The sequence below is a fragment of the Pantherophis guttatus genome, chromosome 8 (assembly GCF_059756535.1).
Source record: "Pantherophis guttatus breed Tessera chromosome 8, ASM5975653v1, whole genome shotgun sequence".
NCBI lineage: Eukaryota > Metazoa > Chordata > Lepidosauria > Squamata > Colubridae > Pantherophis > Pantherophis guttatus.
In genome coordinates, this window is record NC_142070.1 from 1,469,986 (window position 1) to 1,491,571 (window position 21,586).

General features: G+C 48.2%; 1 protein-coding gene across 2 annotated transcripts in view; it reads right to left on the reverse strand.

Annotated features, from left to right (window-relative positions):
* Window positions 1-1,858: 1,858 nt before the first annotated feature.
* The window catches only part of ADISSP (adipose secreted signaling protein), a 28,541-nt gene continuing 8,813 nt past the window's right edge, over window positions 1,859-21,586 (reverse strand). The window contains exons 2-6 of one of the 2 annotated variants that reach the window (XM_087874440.1): window positions 16,039-16,141; window positions 13,551-13,693; window positions 4,436-4,574; window positions 3,037-3,159; window positions 1,859-2,097 (exon numbers count right to left, since the gene is read on the reverse strand). In XM_087874440.1, coding sequence (XP_087730566.1) covers window positions 1,997-2,097; window positions 3,037-3,159; window positions 4,436-4,574; window positions 13,551-13,693; window positions 16,039-16,057 — 525 coding nt within the window. In that variant the 5' untranslated portion in view covers window positions 16,058-16,141 and the 3' untranslated portion in view covers window positions 1,859-1,996. The remainder of the gene's footprint in view (window positions 2,098-3,036; window positions 3,160-4,435; window positions 4,575-13,550; window positions 13,694-16,038; window positions 16,142-21,586) is intronic. The other variant, XM_087874441.1, reaches the window with a different exon arrangement.

The window sequence follows — 21,586 nt, forward strand, 5'->3', positions numbered from 1 at the left end:
CTAGCCAGCCAAGGGGAATTCTGGGAGTTGAAGTCCACAAGTCTTAAAGCGCCCAAGGTTGGAGACCCCTGCCCTAGGGCAATGCATAGCTGGCTGGGGAATTCTGGGAGTTGACGTCCAGCCCTCTTAAAGTCTCATAGCTTGAGAAGCATTGCCCTAGATAACTCAAGGAATTTGTCTTTCGGGATTCGTAGTCCAGGAATGGACTTTGGGGTTCCAGCTGTGACATTTTCACGGAGAAACCAAAATCACGTATCTTCCAAAAAAACACCACACAACCCGTATGGCAACGAGGGAATAATTCCCTTGCGCTATCTCCTAAACAGCAGCAAAAGTTTGGCCTTTTGAAGAAAAACCTTCCTAGGCTAACCGAACTTGGGGGGAGGAGAGGGGTGGGGGTGTTGGGAATAAAGAGGGGGGTCTGTATCACAACAAGGCCACAGGTGCACCCATCCTTGTAGCCAAGGGGGAAAACTGGACCAGGGGTTCAAATGAATCGGGGAATCTTTGCAAAACTGAGGCGGCTTCGGTGGGTTTTTTTTCTTCTTCCTGAGTGGGGTTCATTTCCAACAATGGGGGAGGGGGGAGGGGAGAATAAAGAGGGGGGGACCCCCAACCGCAGGCAACTTTGGTTGTGTGCAGTGGTCCCCAGGAACCGTCAGTCTCACAGTAACTTAAAAGCCTCTTAAAACACAGTGAAATCTGGTGGGCGTCCTCACGAACTTTCCAACCACATCGTAGCTTCGCCTCCCAGTCAACTTTTTAGCACTAAACAGCCGTTTACGGGGGTAGCAGACAGTGCTGGCAATACAATTTCACCCCAAAAAACACCCCCAAAACCCGTAATTTCCTGCTTTCCCAAACAGCTTTTCGGGGCTTAGAGAGCTGGGCGCTTTCCAAGGAGCTAAAAAGAAAAAGAAAAAAAGAAAGAGCACTTTCTTGATCTCTTCGGTTTTTTTAAAACGGCGGCCAACGTCTAAAAGTTGAATTACAACGCGCCGCGGCCAACTCGCCAGGGTACGAGAGCTACCCTCGTATCGAAGAAACCGTCGAACAGAATCGTTAGAGGAAGGAAGCCAAAAGGACGACAAAATTAAAAAAAGGCGAACGATAAAAAATATAAAATATTTTTAAAATGGTTTTTTTTAAAAAAGTCGAATCGAATCGTGGAATTGTCCCGCCGTGAATTTTCTCGTGGCGAATTGGCTACACGGCGAGTTGACCCACTTCCGCCTCCTAAGCGGCGGTTCCGCAACCTGTCTGGCTTGGCGGAAGGGCACGCGGAGGGGATGGTTCCATGCGAGCGGCAGGCACGAGCAACTCCATTTGCACAAGCAGCGGGCGCGTGCAACTGTCGCTCGCACAAATGGAGCTGCGTACGCCTGCATGGCCCTGTTCCGAACAGGCCACAACCCGGTAGTGGGCTGCGGCCCGTGGACTGGGGACCCTTGCTCTGAACGGTAAAACATCCAGCCGAAGTCTGCCGGTCACCTGACTTTTTCCTCCGTTTCGCAAACGGCAGTTGCCAAAAAACCTCCGCAGGCCGCCTTGACTTTGCTAAACCAGGTAGAATAAAAGAAAAACCAATTCAGGCGTGCCTGAATTAGAAGAATGAAGGCCGCCAGGCGACGGCGCACGCCCTGAGCTGCACCACCGACGGAACGGAGGTTAGGGAAATGGATCCGCGCCTGGCCGGACGCGCCTCCGAAGCACAACCTACGAGGCAGTTTAATAGTAGATGTAATTGTACGGTGGGGGTAGACAGGAGAAAAGCACAGCGCCAGCCCCACAAGACAAGCGCCGCCGGAGCAGCGTAGCACAAGCGCGCTCGAACCTGGCAGCCAGCGGGCAGCGGAGATGGCATTTTTCGTTTATTATTTCAAGCTTAACCGGAAAATATATATATATATATCTGTATATATCTGTATATATCTATATAGGTAGAGGAACCCCGGGAAGGCGCTGGAGTCTGCAGCAGAAAGGGGCTGCGTCCTGGCTAGTCGAAGCCCTGCCATTCGCTTTGCTCGGAGTCGTATTCCACTTCGGCGCCGATGCATTTCACGCCTTCCAGGAGCATCGGCGTGCCGTGGTGTCGGTCTGCAAGGCAAGGGAACAGAGCACACGTGAAGTGGAAGGGCAGAGAGCAGGGGAGGGCATTGGAGCAGCTCTGCACCTCATTTCCATTTCCTTTCTCTCTCTCTCATCCATCCATCTATCTATCTATCTATCCATCTATCTATCCATCTATCTATCTATCCATCTATCTATCATCTATCTATCTATCATCTATCTATCTATCCATCTACCCACCCACCCACCTACCTACCTACCTATCATCTGCCTGAATAGAACTGAAGGGACCTTAGAAGTCTTCTAGTCTAACCTCTGATCAAGCAGGAGACCTTATACCATTTTAGACAAATGGTTGTCCAATCTCTTCTTAAAAATTTCCAGTATTGGAGAATTCACAACTTCTGGTGGCGAGCTGTTCCACTGGTTAATAGTTCTAACTGTTAGGAAGTTTCTCCTTAGTTCTAGGTTGCTTCTCTCCTTGATTAGTTTCCACCCGTTGCTTCTTGTCCTGCCTGGAGAATAGCTTGACCCCCAGTTCTTTGGGGCAGCCCCTGAGATACTGGAAGACTGCTCTCATGTCCTTCTTTTCTAGCTATATCTAGTTCCTGCAACCGTTCTTCCTATTTTTTTAGTCTCCAGGCCTTTGATCATCTCCGTTGCTCTTCTCTGCACTCTTTCCAGAGTCTCAACATCTCTTTTAAGCTTGACCTTGGTGGATTAAGATCGCCCCCCTGGCACCTTCACCTTGGCAGTTTAATTCACCCCCGGAGATGTTTTTCATAGATCCCGCAGGTCGAGTTTAATTTCCTGGGCATTGTCGCCTCTTGGCGAAAACAGGATATTAAACCAGGCCTCGAGCGATGCAGAGGGGAAATGAAGAGAGGCAGGAAAGTGAAGGGGGGAAGGAGGGGGGGAGGGGGAAGGGGGTGCCCAGCCTGGGTGCAAGAGCTGGCAGAGCCTTACCCATCACCCGAGCTTGCACGACGACTTTGATTCTGGCACTGTGGTTGCTCTCGCTGCAAAAGACCATCTCTTCGTGGAGAACCCCTTCTTTGTGGGCCACGTATTCGCACCTCACCCTGTAGCCTGGGAGAAAAAGAAAGCGGGACCCCCATCAAAGGACCCTCCAAAGAGCAACTGGGGGGACTTGAAGATGCAGGAGTTGCAAAATGCCCCCTCTCTCCCCCAGAGTCTTTAAAAGGAGAAAGAGATGGGGGGAAACGTTACAAGATTGTCAGGCGGGGAATAAAAATATATCAGTAAAAGTGTGCTGTTATATTAAATTCACTGGGCCTCTGTCTATTTTAAAGAACCGTTCGTGCCTCAGGGTTCTGCTGATTTGGGATCGAGTGTGGTAATTTTCCAGGCCTGTGAGTGTGTGTGTGCGTGCGAGTGAGTGACCATGAGCTAAAACCGAGAGCACACTTGTGTCACAATAAGCACGACAGGAGTTGTTGGACAGGAAGCTTTGTGGTGAACCTCAAAGAAAGCCTTCTCCCTTCTCCAGTAGCCAAGAGATCAGAGTAAGATCCAAGAGAAGCCAAGAGGAGCATAAATCCTTCCCTTCCCCACCATCCCAGTCAGAGCTGAAGAAGCTTCTGGGATGAGAAGCGAAACGTCTTCAAAGAAAAACCAGGAAGTCCAGTTGCCTCTTGGTAAAAAGCACCTTTAGCTCTTTCGGCCAAATTATTTAATATTTTTAAATTGTCTTTTAACTTTCATATAGTTGTGGGTTTTATTTTTGGCTGTACACCGCCCTGAGTCCTTCGGGAGAAGGGCGGTATAAAAATTTAATAAAATAATAAAATAAAATAAAATATAAAATAAAATATAAAATAAAATAAAATAATAAAATAAATAAAATAAAATAAAATAAAATAATAAAATAAAATAAAAAAAATAAAAAAATAAAATAATAAAATAATAAAATAAAATAATAAAATAAAATAAAATAAAATAAAATAAAATAAAATAAAATAAAATAAAATAAAATAAAATAAACAACCGTGACCTGGAGGGCTGAGACTTTCAGCTACGCAATTTGGGATGAAGACCCTTGGAATGGGGTGGGTGTAGGAATGGATTTCCAGAGGGAAAAAATTGCAGACTACAGGAACTATTGGCACCACTCAGGTGACCCTGAGGACACAGGTAAACCTCCAGGTGCTTCAAGGACCTTCAAAAAGGATTCCAATGACCAGCTGCCTGCAAGGAGCATAAATCCTTCCCTTCCCCACCATCCAGTCAGAGCTGAAGAAGCTTCTTGGATGAGAAGCGAAACGTCTTCAAAAGAAAAAAACAAACAAGGAAGTCCAGTTGCCTCCTGACAAAAAGCACCTTTGGGGCAGCCACGAGATCTTACCTTCAGATACGGGCGCGATGTTGGTCACTTTAAGATGAAGGTTGGACAGGGGTGCCGGGCAAATGTCCGTTCCCAGGACCTGCACAAAAGGCAGGTCGAAGGTGATTTCGTACTTGTGCATGATCTTGAGGAAGCCAACCTAAGCAGGGGGAGAAGCAAAATCAGGACCCAGGTCAGGATCAGAGATGCCAAATGCTGCCGGAAATGCAAATGTAAAGTCACCGTTCGAAGTCACAGCGGCACTGAGAAAAGGGAGTGAGGACCGTTTCCCACGCTTACGACTGAGTCCTTAACCGCTGCGGTCATTCACTTAACAACGGCGGCAAGGAAGGTCATAACATGGGACGAAACTCACGTCACAACTGTCTTGCTCAGCCACAGAAATGTTGGGCTGCTGTGGTTGTAAGCTGAGGATTGCCTGTAGTTTCTTTACTGTCGTTCGCCTACAGACAGAATCGTGCCGGAGTAAAGCAATAAAGTATAGATATATACCAGGGGTGTCAAATTTAAGGCCCGGGGGACGGATCTGGCCTGCGGGGCCGCCCTGGAAACAGTGAAGGACTGGGCTGCGGTGCTTCTACAGTGAAAACGGAGCTCGGGGGGGGGGCTGCTTGCAGGTCCTCCTGAGCTCCGTTTTCGCTGGCAGAGGGTTGCAGGAGTCCGTCGTAGCTGAAAATGGAGCTCGGGAGCCTGTTTTCTCTGGCAGAGCGCTCAGGCGCTCCCCCCCCGACACGAGTGATGTTGACCTGGCCACGCCCCCCCCAGGCCCCCCGCCCCCCAAGAGTTCAAACACAACCCTGATTCAGCCCTCAATGAAATTGAGTTTGACACCCCTGGTATATATCGTGGTGGCACAGCGGTCAGTACTGCAAGCACTAATTCTGTTGGCTGCCAGGAGTTCAATCCTGCCCTGCTGAAGGTTGACTCAGCCTTCCATCCTTCCGAGGTGGGTCAAATGAGGAGCCAGATTGTTTGGGGGGGGGCAAGAGGCTGACTCTGTAAACCGCTTAGAGAGGGGCTGTAAAAGCACTGTGAAGCGGTATAGAAGTCTAAGGGCTATTGCTATGTTCTGTGAACTGCTAGGGAGGGTCTCCATGCCTACCAGACAGTCCAATCTTCTCTCTCTCTTTGCCAGGGGTCTCCAATCTTGGCAACTTGAAGACTTGTGGACTTCAACTCCCAGAATCCCTCAGCCAGCTGTGTATGGGGAGTTGAAGTCCACAAGTCTTCAAGTTGCCAAGATTGGAGACCCCTGCTCTTTGCCTTCTGGAAAGCAGCCCCTCCTTCCTGGGACTACAACCCCCCATACACAGAGACACAGGGGTGTCTTCGGCCGACTGACCCCCAAAAGGGCTCTTGACGTTATTATTCAGTTTTCGGTTGACCTGGTTGTGTGGAAATGGCCAGTTTGGGGCTAAGGCTCCCAAAGGGAAGGGATCAAAAATAGCAACATCAAAAAACGAAGGTTTCCACCCCCCCTTCCTTCCCTAGAGATCTCTAGTGCCCACATTCAGAAGAGTTGTGTTCTTTCTCAAAAAAAAAAGGGGAGACCTAGAAAAGACACCCCCCCCCCAAAAAAGCACCCACAACAGGACAGAGGTTAGAAGCACCCGGTCTCCTCACCAAGGCTCTTGGTGGGTAGGAGTAGAGAGAACTGCTCCATCCATGGAGTAGCCTGCCCTACTCCTGCTTGGCCAAGCTAAATGGGATAGTCTTAGGACTTAGGGCAGTTTGTCTAGTGGTTAAGGTGCTGGATTGGAAACCAGGAGAGTGCGAGTTCTAGTGCTGATTTAGACATGAAAGCCAACTGGATGACTTTGGGCCAATCGCCAGGAGACGGGGAGTTCTAGTCCCGCCTCAGGCATGAAAGCCAGCTGGGCCAATCACCAGGAGACAGGGAGTTCTAGTCCTGCCTTAGTGTTGTGGTCCGCTGGCGGCCTGTGGAGCTGGCAGCAGAATCGGAGAGGGAGGAGGCTGGGGAGGAACATGGACCAGCCCTGGAGCCTGGGGAAGCCTCGGACGAGAGCTCTGCATCGGAGGCAGAGAAAGGGCCATCTGGGAGGTACGTGCTGCCTCCGGAGCCTCCAGAGTTGGACCTCAACGAGTCCAGAGGAACAGGGGGAGCCTGTTCCTGGTGCGCGCATGCACAGAGCTGCCAGAAGGCAAGAACAGTTAAAACAAAAGGGACGACTCAGGAGTAAGGCTTGGAGATGACTGGCCCCTCCCATAAGACATAAAAGATGTGCTTTACTGACTCAGGAAGCCTAGGCCAGAACACTTAGGGATAAAAGCCGGCTGGGTGACTTTGACCAATCACCAGGAAACTGTGAGTTCTAGTCCTTCCTTAGGCACCAAAGCCAGCCACCTCACAGGGTTGTTGTGAGAAAAAAAGAGGAGGAAGGAGTATCATGTACTCCTGGCCTAAATCTTCTCCCCTTTTTAAATGTAAATTTTAATTTGTTTTTAAATTATGGGGTATTTTAAATTCAGCCAAATTATTTAATTCGTTTTTAATCTATTTTAAATTTTTGTATTTATGTGTTTTATCTCGTGGCTGTTCACCGCCCTGAGTCCTTCGGGAGAAGGGCGGTATAGAAATTTAATAAAATAAAATAAATAAATAAATAAATGTATCTTCACCAGCTTGAATTTCTTCTAAAATAACCAAAGGAGGATAATTAATAAATGAGAGGTAAACCGAGGCAGCCCGGCCCAGCCCTTGTTCACTCGATCCCATCTTTTCATCACATTGTCGGTCCCAGAATTTAGCAACTCCTTATTAAGATGTTTCTTGGGCGATGAGTTGAGTGACGCAGACAAGAAGTATCTCTGCACGAGTCTTTTCTTGTATTTATTCTACTTTATCTGATGCTTTTCCCTCTCTCTGTCTCTCTCTGCTTCTCGTAAAAGATTATTGGGTGACACGTAGCCTGCAGAATAACTGAGGGAGGGGAAGGACAGCTTGTTCTGTCTGCAGAACGTTCCCAGGGGAGATTCGCGGTCTCCGAGGTCATGGGAGGCTAAAATATTTCGGAAAATGTCAGAAAACAGACACTGCGAAGAACCCCCGAGAAATCTACTTTAGTGTTTTTCTCCACCTTTAAGCCAGGTGGACTTCAACTCCCAGAATTCCCCAGCCATACTTAGGACCCTTGCAAGGGTCACGTGACCGTCTGATGAACGAAACCCCTGGGGAAGCCAGATTCACTTAACAACCCCGTTACTAAACGATCAATGCCAATCCCAAAGGTGCTTTTTTTCAGGATGCATGTGGACTTTCTTGTTTTTTTTTCTTCTGAAGACGTTTCGCTTCTCATCCAAGAAGCTTCTTCAGATCTACTGGATGGTGGGGAATGGAAGGATTGATACTCCTTGCAGACAGCTGGTCATTTGCATCCTTTTAGAGCAGTGTTTCTCAACCTTGGAAGCTTGAAGATGGGTGGACTTCAACTCCCAGAATCCCCCAGCCAGCGTTGCTGGCTGGGGGATTCTGGGAGTTGAGGTCCACCCATCTTCAAGCTACCAAGGTTGAGAAACACTGTTTTAGAGGGTCGTTGAGGCCACCTGGAGGTTTTTTCTGTGTCCTCGGGGTCACCTGAGTTGTGAAAACGGTTCCCGAGTCTGCAATTTTTTCTCTCTGGAAATCCATTCCTACTCCCACACCATTCCAAGGGGGTCCATCCCAAATTGTGTAGCTAAAAGTCCCCACTATCCCCCACCGAGGACGCAGATCAACCTCCAAGTGGCCTCAACGACCCTCTAAAAAGGATTCCAATGACCAGCTGTCTGCAAGGAATATCAATCCTTCCCTTCCCCACCGTCCAGTCAGAGCTGAAGAAGCTTCTGGGATGAGAAGCGAAAACGTCTTCAAAAGAAAAAAAAAAAGCAGAGCAAAGTCCAGTTGCCTCCTGAAAAAAACACCTTTGGGACAACCTTGACCTGAATGACTGAGAATCTCTACAGACTATTAAACCGAGATGTTTCTCTGGAATATCTTTGCTAGTGTAAATGGAAATTGGACCTGACCTCGATGTAACCGTCATTCTGACGCCTCTGAGTTTAATATTAAAAATGCAGACCCTTTCAAATCAACCGAGAACACAAACCCAGATGTGACTTCTCCCCTAATGTGCTAAATAAATCCCATTACAGACCCATGTGTATTCAGAGAAATACAGCTCTTGAAGGACTCGATTTTAAGTGGGTTATTGTGTCATAAATCTATTTGCAAAATGATCTGGTTGTTTTTCTTCGAAATCCCACGAGAGAGAGAGAGAGAGAGAGAGAGAGAGAGAGAGAGAGAGAGGGAGAGGGAGAGAGAGACGGAGAAAATGACAATTCAGTTACAGCGTGCTCCAAAGACGATCAATTGATGCGTGATCTTGATCATCTCTGATAAAAAGAATTTAATTTTTTTTTTTAAAAAAATCTACCGCTTGGTTTAATTTAGACAACTTGCCCCCAAACTCCCCTGTTTAAGAGTCATTCTTTTGTAGGACGGTTGCCGATTAAACGAACTCCGCTTGCCAAAATCTAAATAAAATATAAGGGCTGGTGAAGATCTTGGCTTATTAAAGCTTTGGCAAAAAAAGGCTGCGATGCAATTACTGTTTTTCTTCTTGATCTCCTTCCAATTATTATTTATGACTTGGCTCCGGGTGTAGGAAACCAATTGTTACACTCGTTTTTTTTAAAAAAACAACAACGACCCTACACTGGATCAGCTTTAAATCTCCCAGCGACAAATCACGTTTTTTTTGGGATATTTATAAAGCAATTAATTGGCATTACAGGAAGTCCTCGACTTACGACCACCACTGAGCCCAAGATTCCTGTTGCTAAGCGTCGTTAAGTGAGTTTTAATCCCATTTTACGACCTTTCTTGCCACCGTTGTTAAGTGAATCACTGCGGATGTTAACTTAGTCACACGGTTGTTAAGTGAATCCGGCTTCCCCCTTTGACTTTGCTTGGTAGAAGGTCACCAAAGAGACCCCGGGACCCTGCAACCGTCGTAAGTACGAGTCAGTGGGCAACCGTCTGAATTTCGATCGTGAGACCGTGGGGATGCGGCGGTGGTCGTAAGTGTGAAAAACAGTCCTAAGTCACTTTTTCCCAGTGCTGCTGTAACTTTCAACGGTCACTAAATGGTTGACCATTGAACAACGGTTGTAAATTGAGGACTACACACTAATATATACACACACTAGGCCAGTGATGGCTAGCCTTTTTGCCATCGCGTGCCAAAAGAAGGGGAAGCACGGGGGGGTCACGCACACGTGTGCCCACACCCATAATTCTATGTGCCCCACTTCCACGCATGTCTCCGTGACCCCGCTTTTGGCACATGATGGCCTGGTAGGCCTGTTTTTTGCCCAGGCTCCAGAGCCTTTCTAGGAGCCTGGGGAGGACAAAAACATCCTCCCCCCCGGAGGCCCTCCAAAGGCCGGAAACGGCCTGTTTGCCAACTTCCAGTAGGCCCAGAAGGTCCGAAAATCAGCTGGCCGGCATGCACATGTGTGCCGGAGCTGAGCTCATGTGCCCACCGATATGGCTCCATGTGCCACCTGTGGCACGCGTTCCATAGGTTCGCCGTCAAGGCACTAGGCCCAACAAGTTGGATCAAGTTGGGGCTGCTCAAATATCACTTTAGACTGAACTGAGAAGGGAAACAACAGGAGAGAGGGGAAGGAGTAGAGAGAGAGAAAGGGAAAGGAGAGGAGAGGAGAAAGAAGAAAGGGAAAAGGAGAGGAAGAAGAGGGAGGGGAAAGAGGAGCAGAGGAGAAGGTTAGAAGGGGGGGAAGAAGAGAGGAGTTGGGGAAGAGAAAGGGAAGTAGGAAAGAGAAGGAGAGGAAGAACGAAGGAAGTAGGAGAAGAGAGAGGAAGAAAGAGAAGGGGAGGAGAAAGAAGAAAGGGAAAAGGAGAGGAAGAAGAGGGAGGGGAAAGAGGAGCAGAGGAGAAGGTTAGAAGGGGGAAGAAGGGAGGAGAGGAGAGGAGAAAGAAGAAAGGGAAAAGGAGAGGAAGAAGAGGGAGGGGAAAGAGGAGCAGAGGAGAAGGTTAGAAGGGGGGAAGAAGGGAGGAGAGGAGAGGAGAGGAGAAAGAAGAAAGGGAAAAGGAGAGGAAGAAAAGGGAGGGGAAAGAGGAACAGAGAAGAAGATTAGAAGGGGGAAGAAGAGAGGAGTGGGGGAAGGGAAGGGAAAGTAAGAAAGAGAAGGAGACGAAGAACGAAGGAAGTAGGAGAAGAGAGAGGAAGGAAGAGAAGGGGAAGAGAAGTTGGAGTAAAGGTAAAGGATAAAAGAGCAGTCCTGAAAAAGTTAAAAATAAAAATGAAAGTTAAAAGAAAAGACGAATGAAAAATGATGAAAACGACTGTACATGTAAATGTGTTTATGAGAAATAAAAATTTAAAATTAAAAAAAAAAAGAGTTGGATCAACAATCCTTCAATATTATCTCTGACTCCTCCATGCTGAGCATTGCGCAAAACACTGCCAAGCATCATTGGATCATTCACGCAAGCAAATAAAAGAACATTTTAGTAATGGCTGGTTAGCCAAACAAAGGCAGCGTATCATCCGTTCTTGCCGGGCTGCGTTCCTTAAATTACAAGAATTCTGCATTGCTTGCAGGGAGGGAGGCTCAGAAAACAAGCCATTTATTCAGTCAGGAAAGAAAAACAGACTTTTTTAAAAAAAACACGCACACCTCAACCACTTGACTTTGCAAATCACTTCCATCCCTCAAGCATAAATTGGACGTCAATGACCGTAAGCGGAAGGATGAATTTGCTTTGTCAACCGAAAAGCAAGCTTGCTTCGAAAACAAACACTCACTCCCATGTTGGAAATTTAGAAATGGACTAACGGTCCAGATGGATTGGGAATAAATATTTTTTTTGAAATTAATTACCCTTCCCCCGTGGGAAACTGTTGTTCTGAATTCTTTAAAATAAATATACGGAGATTCTGAAATCGATTCGAAGAAACCTTCCCGTGGGAAAATTCTTTTGTTTTAGGGTGGAAAAAAAAACATGATAAGATGGGACTCTGAAGGTTGAGCACTTGATGGAACTGGAAAGAACTATAAAGTACTTAATTAAAGGAGAAGAACACTTACATTCAAGCTCCGAATACGGAATGGAGCAAAATGCTCTAATTTTGGGCGAAGCGAAGGACGCTTGGGAATAATGCACTCCGAAATTAGGTTTTGAGGTTGTCTGCTATTGTTATAGACAAACTGGATTTAAAATAAGAGATTATAGAAGAGGAACAAATTTATGGGCCAAGCCCGAGATGGGCTGATTAGAAATTGAATTTTAAAATAATAAGCTGCATGAATGACATGGAAAGAGATGTTACGCTGGATATACAAATGAATCTGCCCGATGTCTTAATAATTAAAAGGGATATACGAATCGCAAATCCAGAACTTGTATAACTTTCTTATTTGGGGTATGCAGAAGCGACTGGCTGGGGAATTCTGGGAGCTGAAATCTACAGATCTTCAAGTCCCTGGGTTTGAGAAACGCTGGCCTGACCTGTACGAAGGAGACGAGTTCAGATCTCGGACTGCATGCGAAGGAGAGATATCAGAGAAACAAAAGATTCTCCAAACTTAGCAAACTCAATCCCCACACTTTAAGTCTTCAACTCCCAGAATCCCCCAGCTGAGGCATTCTGGGAGTTGTAGTCCACCCATCTTAAAGCATGCTGGCTGTTGATTTCCACAAGTCTTAAAGTGGCCAATGCTGGAGGGTCTACCAAGAAAGCGGGGGGGGGGGGGGCGCTTCTCCAGCTAATGGGGGCTCAGCACCACTCTGGTCTCCCCCAAGAGACCCCTGTGAGGCTGCCTCCCCCTCCGAACCCCATAACCCATCATCCCCAGGGATCCATCAATTCTGTGCCGGGTTGCCCAACGGAGCCAGACCGAACCTCATAAATATTCTAGCACCTTTGAGCATTCGATCTGGAAAACATTCTGCTTCCTTTCCCACTCTTAATATCGAACAGGAGGAAATGAAGCTCAAGATGCGAAGCCCCCCGGGGGAACCGGCTGCACCTCCCCCGGTCTGTTGCCCCCCCCCCGTCGGTTTTTTACGCCCGAAAAGCGAAGCGAAGCACCAAGGCTGCCAAGGCAGCTGCCGCAAGCAATCAGACCGTTCCTGGAAGGAAGTCGGGGATAATTGGTTTTTGCATCCCAAACACCAGAAGCAATTATGCTTTTTTGGGGGTGGTGGGCGGGGGAGAAAGGAAGGCGACTGCAGAAGGGATGAGCTGCAGACATGGGAGATGGTGGAAAATTACAGGTGGATGGAGGGGGGGAGGGAGAAAGAGAGAGAAAAGGGAGGGAGGGAGGAAAGAGAAAGGAAGGGAAGGGAAGGAGGAAGGGAGAAAGAAAGAAGGAAGGAGAGAGAAAAGGAAGGGAGAGAGGGAGGAAGGAGAGAAAGAGGGAGGAAGGATGAAAGAGAAAAGGGAGGGAGGAAGAAAAGAGAAAGGGGGAAATGAGGGAAGAAGCAAGAAAGAGGGAGGGAGGAAGACAGAGGGACGAAGGAAGGAAGGGTGGGAAGGAGGAAGGAAGAGAGAGAGAAAAGGAGGGAGAAAGGGAGGGAGGGAAGGAGGGAGGAAGGAAGATGGAGGGAGGAAGGGATGGAGGGTGAGAAGGAGGGAGAGAGAAAAGAAGGGAGGGAGAAAGGGAGGGAAGGAGGAAGGAAGGAAGGGAAAGGGAGGGAGGGAGATAGGAAGGAAGACAGAGGGAAGAAGGAAGGAGAAAAGGAGGGAGGGAGGGAGGAAGGAAGGAGGGAGGGAGGAAGAGAGGAGAAAGGGAGGGAGGAAAGAAGTGGAAGGGAGGAAGGAAGGGAGAGAGAAAAGGAGGGAAGGAGGAAGGGAGACGAAAGGGAGGGAGGGAGAGAGGAAAAAAGAAAAGGTGGGAAGGAGGAAGGAAGGAAGGAAGAGAGAGAGAAAGGGTGGGAAGGAGGAAGGGAGGGAGGGAGAGAGAGAAAAGGAGGGAGGGAGAGAGGGAGGAAGGAAAGAAGGAAGGCTGAACCAATTCTTGCAAAGAGAAAAAAACGAACCCTGCCCCCTCCTCCTCCCCTTCCCCCCCTCCCCATTTCCAAGCTCACCTTCACCAGGAAGTTCCCTTCCTTCTCCTGGCTGACCATCACCATGGAGTCGTGCAGCTTCTCATCGAAATGAACATGGCTGGAACTTCCTTCCACCGCCTGGGTTGTGGAGAAGCGGACGCCCCCCACTTTGGGGTTGGAGCCTGGGGAAAGGAGGAAGAGGAGGAGGAGGAGGAGGAGGAAAGCTGGGTTAGCTGGGCCGGGCCCCCCTTTTCGGGAGCTCTTCGAGCCCACCAGGTGAATTCCGGCCTCCGAGGTCTCCCTGCGGAGGTGGGAGGCTCAGGATTGGCTTGGTTGAACCGCAGAGTGGCAGAGGCGGGAAGGATCCAGAGGGCATCTAGTCCAACCTTCTCCCATGGGCAGGGAGACCAAGCAAACTGTCCTCAACTGCCCCATTTTATGACCTTTCTGGCCACAGCTGTTAACTGAATCACTGTGGTTGTTAAGCGAGTAACCCGGTTGTTAAGTGAATCCGGCTTCCCTGGGGGCTTCGCTCGTCAGAAGGCGGCAAAAGGGACACGGTGACTGTTATAAAGTCCACCAGTCTTAAAGGGGCCGAAGCTGGAGACCCCTCCCACTAGGCCAAACTGGCTCTCCAACATCGCCAGCTTGACAGCATCAGCCAGGAGAGCGATGGGAGTTGGAGTCCGTATGCAATCAGGTGACCTCATTAGGCAACAGGGTAGGAAATCATGCGTGGGGTCGGCCTTGATGACCTCCTGAGGTCCCTTCGAACTCCGTCATTCCTCTCGGTGTTTTTCCTAACCCCCCCGGAAAGGACCAAGGCTGACCAGCCCACATTCCAAAACCAACCTAAAAGCAATTATTATTTTTTTGGTCAGCAATTTAGCAAGTTTTTTTTTTTTTAACTTTTTAATTTGATTTATATGCCGCCCTTCTCCGGAGACTCAGGGCGGCTTACAATGTGCTAAGCAATAGCCTTCATACTTTTTGTATATTTATACAAAGTCAGCTTATTGCCCCCACAAACTGGGTCCTCATTTCACCTACCTTAGAAAGGATGGAAGGCTGAGTCGACCTTGAGCCTTGGCGAGATTCGAACCTGCAGTAATTGCAGGCAGCTGTTCTTAATAACAGGGTGCTTTAGACCACTGTACTACCAAGTTCATTTCCTGGCTGTTTTTCAGTCCGTCCGTCCCTCCCCTCGCTACAATCAATTGAGCAGGAGCGAGAAATAAATTGACCGATAAATTTCCCGTATCGATTAAGCGTCGTCTGTTGCCACAGACACAATTCCCATCGCTCCAGCAGGCAAGAAGCATACGCTGAAGGGGGGGACGGGACGGGACGTAACTCGCCGAAGTTTTCGGATGCAAGGGACAACCTGCTGGTGGCCCCTACCTGGAACTTTTCAAGCGTGGGACTACAACGTCCATGGGTCCCAGCCCCCCCCCGGCCGATGGGCTGAGATGGGGGGGGGCTGGCTTGGAGGAAGAGACCACGCTGGCATTTGCCGGACCTCCAAAAAGGAATCATTATTGAGAGCTTGATGGTTTCCTTGAAGACGTTTCATGACCAAAGTAGGTAACGTCATCAGTGCTTAAAGGGAGTGGGGTTTGAGGAGGGGGAGGAGGGCTGTGGTGTTCCTGAGCATTGTTGTTTCCTTGCACATGTTTCATTAGTTGTCTAGCACTGATGAGGTTACCTAGTTGGGTCACAAAATGTCTGCAAGAAAATAACCAAGCTCAGGGAGCACCTCCAGGGACCCTTCATTTCAACCCTGACCTACAGATGTTCTCCTTTATAGGAAGGAGGAGAAGGTGCTCACCATGGCAACAGGCATCCCAGTCCAGGAGGATGGGGCCCTTCTGGACCACAAGACCCATGGGCCAAAGGAAGGGCTGCAACCCAACTGGGAAGGGGACGGCCATGGCTTTTAAGGCTGAACTTAGAAGAGCAACGAAGAGGATGAGGGGACTGGAGAAGAACGGATGCAGGAACCGGGCGTGTCTCGTTTGATGAAGAGAAGGACCAGGGGAGACATGACAGCAGCCTTCCAATATCTCAGGGGCTGCCCCAAAGAAGAGGAGGGAGGCCCACCTATTCTCCAAAGCCCCTGAAGGCAGGACAAGAAGAAGCAATGGGTGGAAACTAATCCAGGAGAGAAGCAACCTGGAATTAAGGAGAAACTTCCTGACAGTGAGGACAATTAACCAGTGGAACTCCTTGCCACCAGAAGTTGTGGGTGCCCCATGACTGGAGGTTTTTAAAGAAAAAACTGGACAGCCGTTTGTCTGAAATGGTATAGGGGGTTGGACTAGAAGACCTCCAAGGTCCCTTCCAGCTCTGCTATTCTGGTAACTGAGCACCTTGTGAATCTGAAACACGCCAGGCAACCTCCCTGCCTTTAGCCCAAAGGCAAAAAAAGAAAAAAAAAGGAGGGGGGGGGAAGAGAATCTTGGGGTCTGTGTGGCTCAAATGGATGCTGGCCCGTGACCCTTTCTGCCCCCCCAGTGCCCCCACTCACCTTTGTTGGCCGTCGCCATCTGACCCAGCAAGAGTCACGCTGCGCCTGTACCAAAACCCCAGGAACATCAGTGGGCCATGCTCCAGCAAGAGGCCTGGGCTGCCTGGGGGGAAGAAGAGGGGAGAGGGGAATTGGGGAGGGGGAGAGGGAGAAAGGGAGAGAATGACAAAAGGGAGGGGAAGGGAGGGAGAGAAAGAAAGAGTAGGGAGGAAGAGACAGAGGGAGGGAGAAAAAAGGGAGAGGGAGAGAAAGGAAGAGGAAAAGAGGGAGGGAGGGAGGGAGGGAGAAAAAAGAGAGGGAGGGAGAGGGAAAGGGAGGGAGAGAGAGAAAGGGAGAGGAAAAGAGGGAGGGAGAGAGGGAGAAAAAAGGGAAAGAGGGAGGGAGAGGGAAAGGGAGAGAAAGAGGGAGGGAGAGAGAAAGGGAGAGGGAGAAAGGGAGGGAGAGAGAGAGAAAGGGAGAGAATGACAAAAGGGAGGGGAAGGGAAGGAGAGAAAGAAAGAGTAGGGAGGAAGAGACAGAGGGAGGGAGAAAAAAGGGAGAGGGAGAGAAAGGAAGAGGAAAAGAGGAAGGGAGGGAGAGAAAGGGAGAGAGGGAGGGAGAGAAAGGGAGAGGTAAAGGGAGGGAGGGAGGGAGAAAAAAGAGAGAGAAAGGGAGAGGGAAAGAGGGAAAGAGGGAGAAAAAAGAGAGGGAGGGAGAGGGAAAGGGAGAAAGAAAAAGGGAAAGAGGGAGGGAGAGAGGGAGAAAAAAGGGAGAGGGGGAGGGAGAGGGAAAGGGAGAAAGAAAAAGGGAAAGAGGGAGGGAGAGAGGGAGAAAAAAGGGAGAGGGGGAGGGAGAGGGAAAGGGAGAGAGAAAAAGGGAAAGAGGGAGGGAGAGAGGGAGAAAAAAGGGAAAGAGGGAGGGAGGGAGGGAAAGAGAGAGAGGGAAAGAGAGAAAGAGAAAGGGAGAGAAAGGGAGAGAGGGAGGGAGAAAGGGAGAGGAAAAGAGGGAAAGAGAGAGGAAGGGAGAGACTTGAGTCAATCCCGATCTCTGCCAATGGGCCACTTCCAGCCAAGACCTTTTGCTCCCTTCCCTGCCTGGGCTGCCTCTTACCTGCTGGGAGCCGGGGGGGGGGGCGCAGGCAGCTGTTGGAGAAATAAACGGCCTGCCAAAACAGCTGGAGGGCGCGGAGGAAGGCCGGCCCTTGTCATCTGCAGGGCCTTCTTTACTGACCCACCGCTCCTCTGAGGAGGAGGAGGCGGCTTTCCTGCCTCTCTGTCTAAGAGACCCAAAATCCCCGGCGGATGAGTTTCTCTGCAAAATATCGGCTCCTCCAGACATCAGGCTAAATTTGATTTGGGGGGGGGCGGGCAGGGGGTTTTTGCCGGTGGGTGCTGCTGATCTGAGAAAGCCCCGTGGCTGGAAAAGATGCATCGCTTTAATTTATCCAGGGTTTGTTTTGTTTTTTTTAAATCTAATCTCTTTCCTGGTGGCTTGCGATAAAGCCCACGGAGAAAGGAAACTGTATTTGGAATAAAAACACGATAAAAAAAAAATCAAGCCAAAGGCCCAGTCAAAAAAAAACAACAACACCCGTCTGTCTCGGGAGCTGCAAGGCAGATTTTCGAAACGTAGAATAGGAAGGGGAGCCCAGTTCGAAATACAAGAGAGAAGGCGAGGAAAGGCGTTTATTTTCCTGAATGGTTTGCCATGCAATTGCCAAGGTTTGTTGGTGGGAATGCAGCCACCAGGGTTGAGGGGCTCCGGGGTTTACCAGGCTGCGTGTCCTGTGAACGCAGCCGAGTCTGAACATACAAAACCATCATCTGTGGTTTAGTTCCGAAAAGGACACTGGATACAGAGGCTTAATCCAACGCATAAACCGTGGGAAGAGGCGGGAAGGTGGTTTGTCAAAAACTGCCCACAAATCTGCTGCTACAGGGAGTCCTCGACTTACGACGCCATTTGGAACCAGAATGCAAGGCAGTTGTTAAGTGAGTGGCGCCTAGTTTTGTGACCTCGTCTACCAGATTGGTTAAGCCGTTGTTAAGCCAATCGGGTTTCCTGCACTTATTTTTCCTGGAAGCCAGTTGGGAAGGTTGTTAAGTAGGACTCCGGGATCCTGCAAAACCGCCCTGAGTACATGCCAGTTGCCAAGCGTTCGAATTTTGATCGGGGTGACCGTGGGGAATGGTGCGACGGTCGTAACTGTGAGGACCGGTGGTAAGTCACTTTTTGGAGTGTAACTTCGAAACGGTCTCTAAATGAATGATTGTAAGTCAAGGACTATCTGTATTGCTATCATTATTATTGTTGTTGTTATTATTATTATTTCAAATTGGTTATAATCGTGGCTCAGGCTAAGGGAGGGGATTTGAAGCCAAGCCATAGAAAAGAAATCATCACCGTTTTTCACACTTACGATCAAGGCAACATTCCCCACGGTCATGTGATCTAAATTTAAGACGCTCGGCAACTGACCCGTATTTACGACGGTCGCAGTATCCCGGGGTCCCCTGTGGCGACTCTGACCCCTGTGGCGACTCTGACAAGCCAACGGGGCAAAATCGGGCAAAACTCACTTAACAACGGTCTCCCTTAGCAACAGAAATTTCAGCCTCCCTTGTGGCTGTATGTCAAGGGCTACCCGTAAGCTCGAATTGACTTGCGATGATTAGAAAAATGATCCTTTCCAAAAACGAGGCAGCTATTATCTTGAATATCTTCCATCCCACAAAGCCTCCCCTGACCTCCGACGCACTTTAGACATGCTCAGATGCTGCCAAGAAGCTTTGGTGCCGCCCCGAGTCCCAAATACAATAAGAACCTCATTATTATCCTCTTTTGTGCCAGTTTTTTCCCGTCCGGGCATTGCTCCCTCCCGGCACGGGTGATAGCCAGCACGTGTCTGGCGAGCGAGCAATTTTTCAGGTATAAAAATAGACGCCCCCCCCCCTTCTCCCCGGTTCCCGGCCAAATAAATTATCTCAGCCATTAAAAACACAATCATTAAAGCAACAGGCGCACCTGGAAACCTGCCAGACACACCACCCCACAACGAAGGGGAGGGGAGAAAGAAGCGTATGAAGCAGCCAGCAGCTTTCTCGGTCCCCGTTTGGGAGGATCTGGCAAGCCTTGCAGCTGCTGATCCTGTGCGATCCGCCCCCTGTGCCCCCCTCCCCATCATGCACTCTCTTGTCCTCATCTCACCACCCCCAACCCATCAGCCAAACAGCTTGATGTCCTTTTATGGGTGCTGGAAAATAAAAGAGAGTTTTTGGACAACGTAGTGTAAAATGTCGCATCGAATCTGCAATAGCTCGTCGTACGTTATCGGGTTTACCTTTCCGATAATTTTATTTACAAAGGATACGAAATATTAAAAAAGAAAAAAATGAACGCAACAGAGAAAATACAGATAGAGAAAAAGAACACCAAAGGCTAATATGAAAGTACAACCCATAATTCATTTAGTGACCATTCGAAATTACAGTGGCACTGAAAAAGTGACTTAGGTGATTTACGTTCACTGATTCACACTTAGGATGGTTTGTGGCATCCCGGGGGTCATGTGATCCCCTCTGGCGACCTTCTTGTACGAGCAAATTCCATGGGTTAAGCCAGACTCGCTTAACGACCATGTGACTAATTTAACGCCTGCAACGATTCACTTAACAACTCTGGCCAGAAAGGTCGGAAAAATGGGACATAAAACTCACTTGGACAATGGTCTCGCTTAGTGACCGAAATCTTGGGCTCAATTGTGGTCCTAAGTCGAGGACTGCCTGTCTTATCTGCCCGTCCCAATTTTGATCACTGGGAGGGCTGCAATGGTCGAAAGTGCGAAAAACAGTCATAAGTCGCTTTTTCCAGCGCCGTCACTTCGAACGGTCACTAAACGGAGGATTTGCCTGTGCTGCATTCAAGAGCGCATAATATGGAAGGTCTCTGCGTTCTGCTTACCAAATAGCCTTTCTAGAGGCTTTGCACAATGAGCCTTTTCCAGAAAGAAGAGAAGAGAGGAGAGGAGAGGAGAGGAGAGGAGGGGAGAGGAGAGGAGGAGAGTTGAAGGGACCTTGGAGGTCTTCTAGTCCAGCCCCCTGCTTAAGAAGGAGACCCTATACCATTTCAGGCAAGTGACCGTCTGGTCTCTTTTTAAAAAAACTTCCAGTGTTGGAGCATTCACAACTTCTGGAGGCAAGCTGTTCCACTGGTGAATTGTCCTAACTGTCACGCTCTCAAGAAAACTCAAATTTGCTGTTATTTAAAAGAAAAAAAAATGATCCAAAACCCGCCTCCCCCCCCCGCCCCCGGCTAACGTTCTTAAGAGGAGCCCGCTGCTTTGGGTGATAAGCTGGCAGCTGCCCATCCGCCGATGATTGAGCTCCCCCTCCTTCCCTCGATGGGGAAAAAAAAAAATAAACCAGAATTTAATCTCTGTTTTCCAGAGGCGAAAACGAACGCAGTTCCCACAATTTGCATCTTGCCTGGGGAGGAGCCTGGCATGAGAACGAGGGGAAGGACGGTGTACTCGCACCAAGACCCCCTACCAAAATTAACACAGGGGTGTGTGTGTGTGTGTGTGTGTAGGATTTCACAGAAAAATCCTCCAGTTTAGTTTAGCTTATTGAGAGAAAACAGGGAGGTTTGTTTTCTCCATGTCTACTTTTCGTACGTCACTTTCTTCGGTGCCGTCGTTAACTTCGAACGGTGCCTAAATGAACGGTTGTCAGCCGAGTAAGTTGTACTCTACTACAAGGAGTGCAAAGAAGAGCAACTACGTTGATTAAGGAAGGGCCTGGAGATTAAAACACAACAAAGGAACCTTTTATCATCTGTGGTGGCTTTGCCCAAAAATTAAAAAAATTTTTGGATGAAAATTAGAATATGGATAACAGAAATAACAGAAGAAGAGATGGACCTAAAACCTGAATTTTTTTTTTATTAGGCATACTTAAAAAAAGTAGTAGAAAAGAAATAAAATACATCATATTACACATAATTACGGCAGCCAGATTAACCCTAGCCCAATCCTGGAAATTAGAACAGTTGCCAACAGGACAACAAATAATCCAAAAAAATATTCATATGTGCAGAAATGGATAGATTAACTTTAAAATCAAACAACAAGGAAGACTCACAGCATTACAAAATGTGGGACGGATGGTATGAATGGATCAATCGATGGGAAAAAAAACTCAAGTCAAATACAGCAAGAAATTAAGGGTAACAAATCTACACCGTCATTAAGAAATCAAAGTTAAATGTATATATGTATTTACATGTTCAAATACAGATAGATAATCCTGTTTGTTAGTTTGAGTATATATGTAATTTAGAATTGTATTTTTTTTATAGAGCTAAGAACGTTTTGTATAATCTTTTATCTTTTTAAATTGAATAAAGTTTGTTTTTAAAATTTAATAAATAAATAAAAAAAATAAAACATAACAAAGAACTGTTGCGGGATTTGGGTTTGGCCCAGCCAGACAAAAGAAGTGGTGGTGGTGGGGGGTTTACATCATAACCGTCTTCCAGCATTTGAGGGGCTGCCCCCCACCCAGACAAGCAA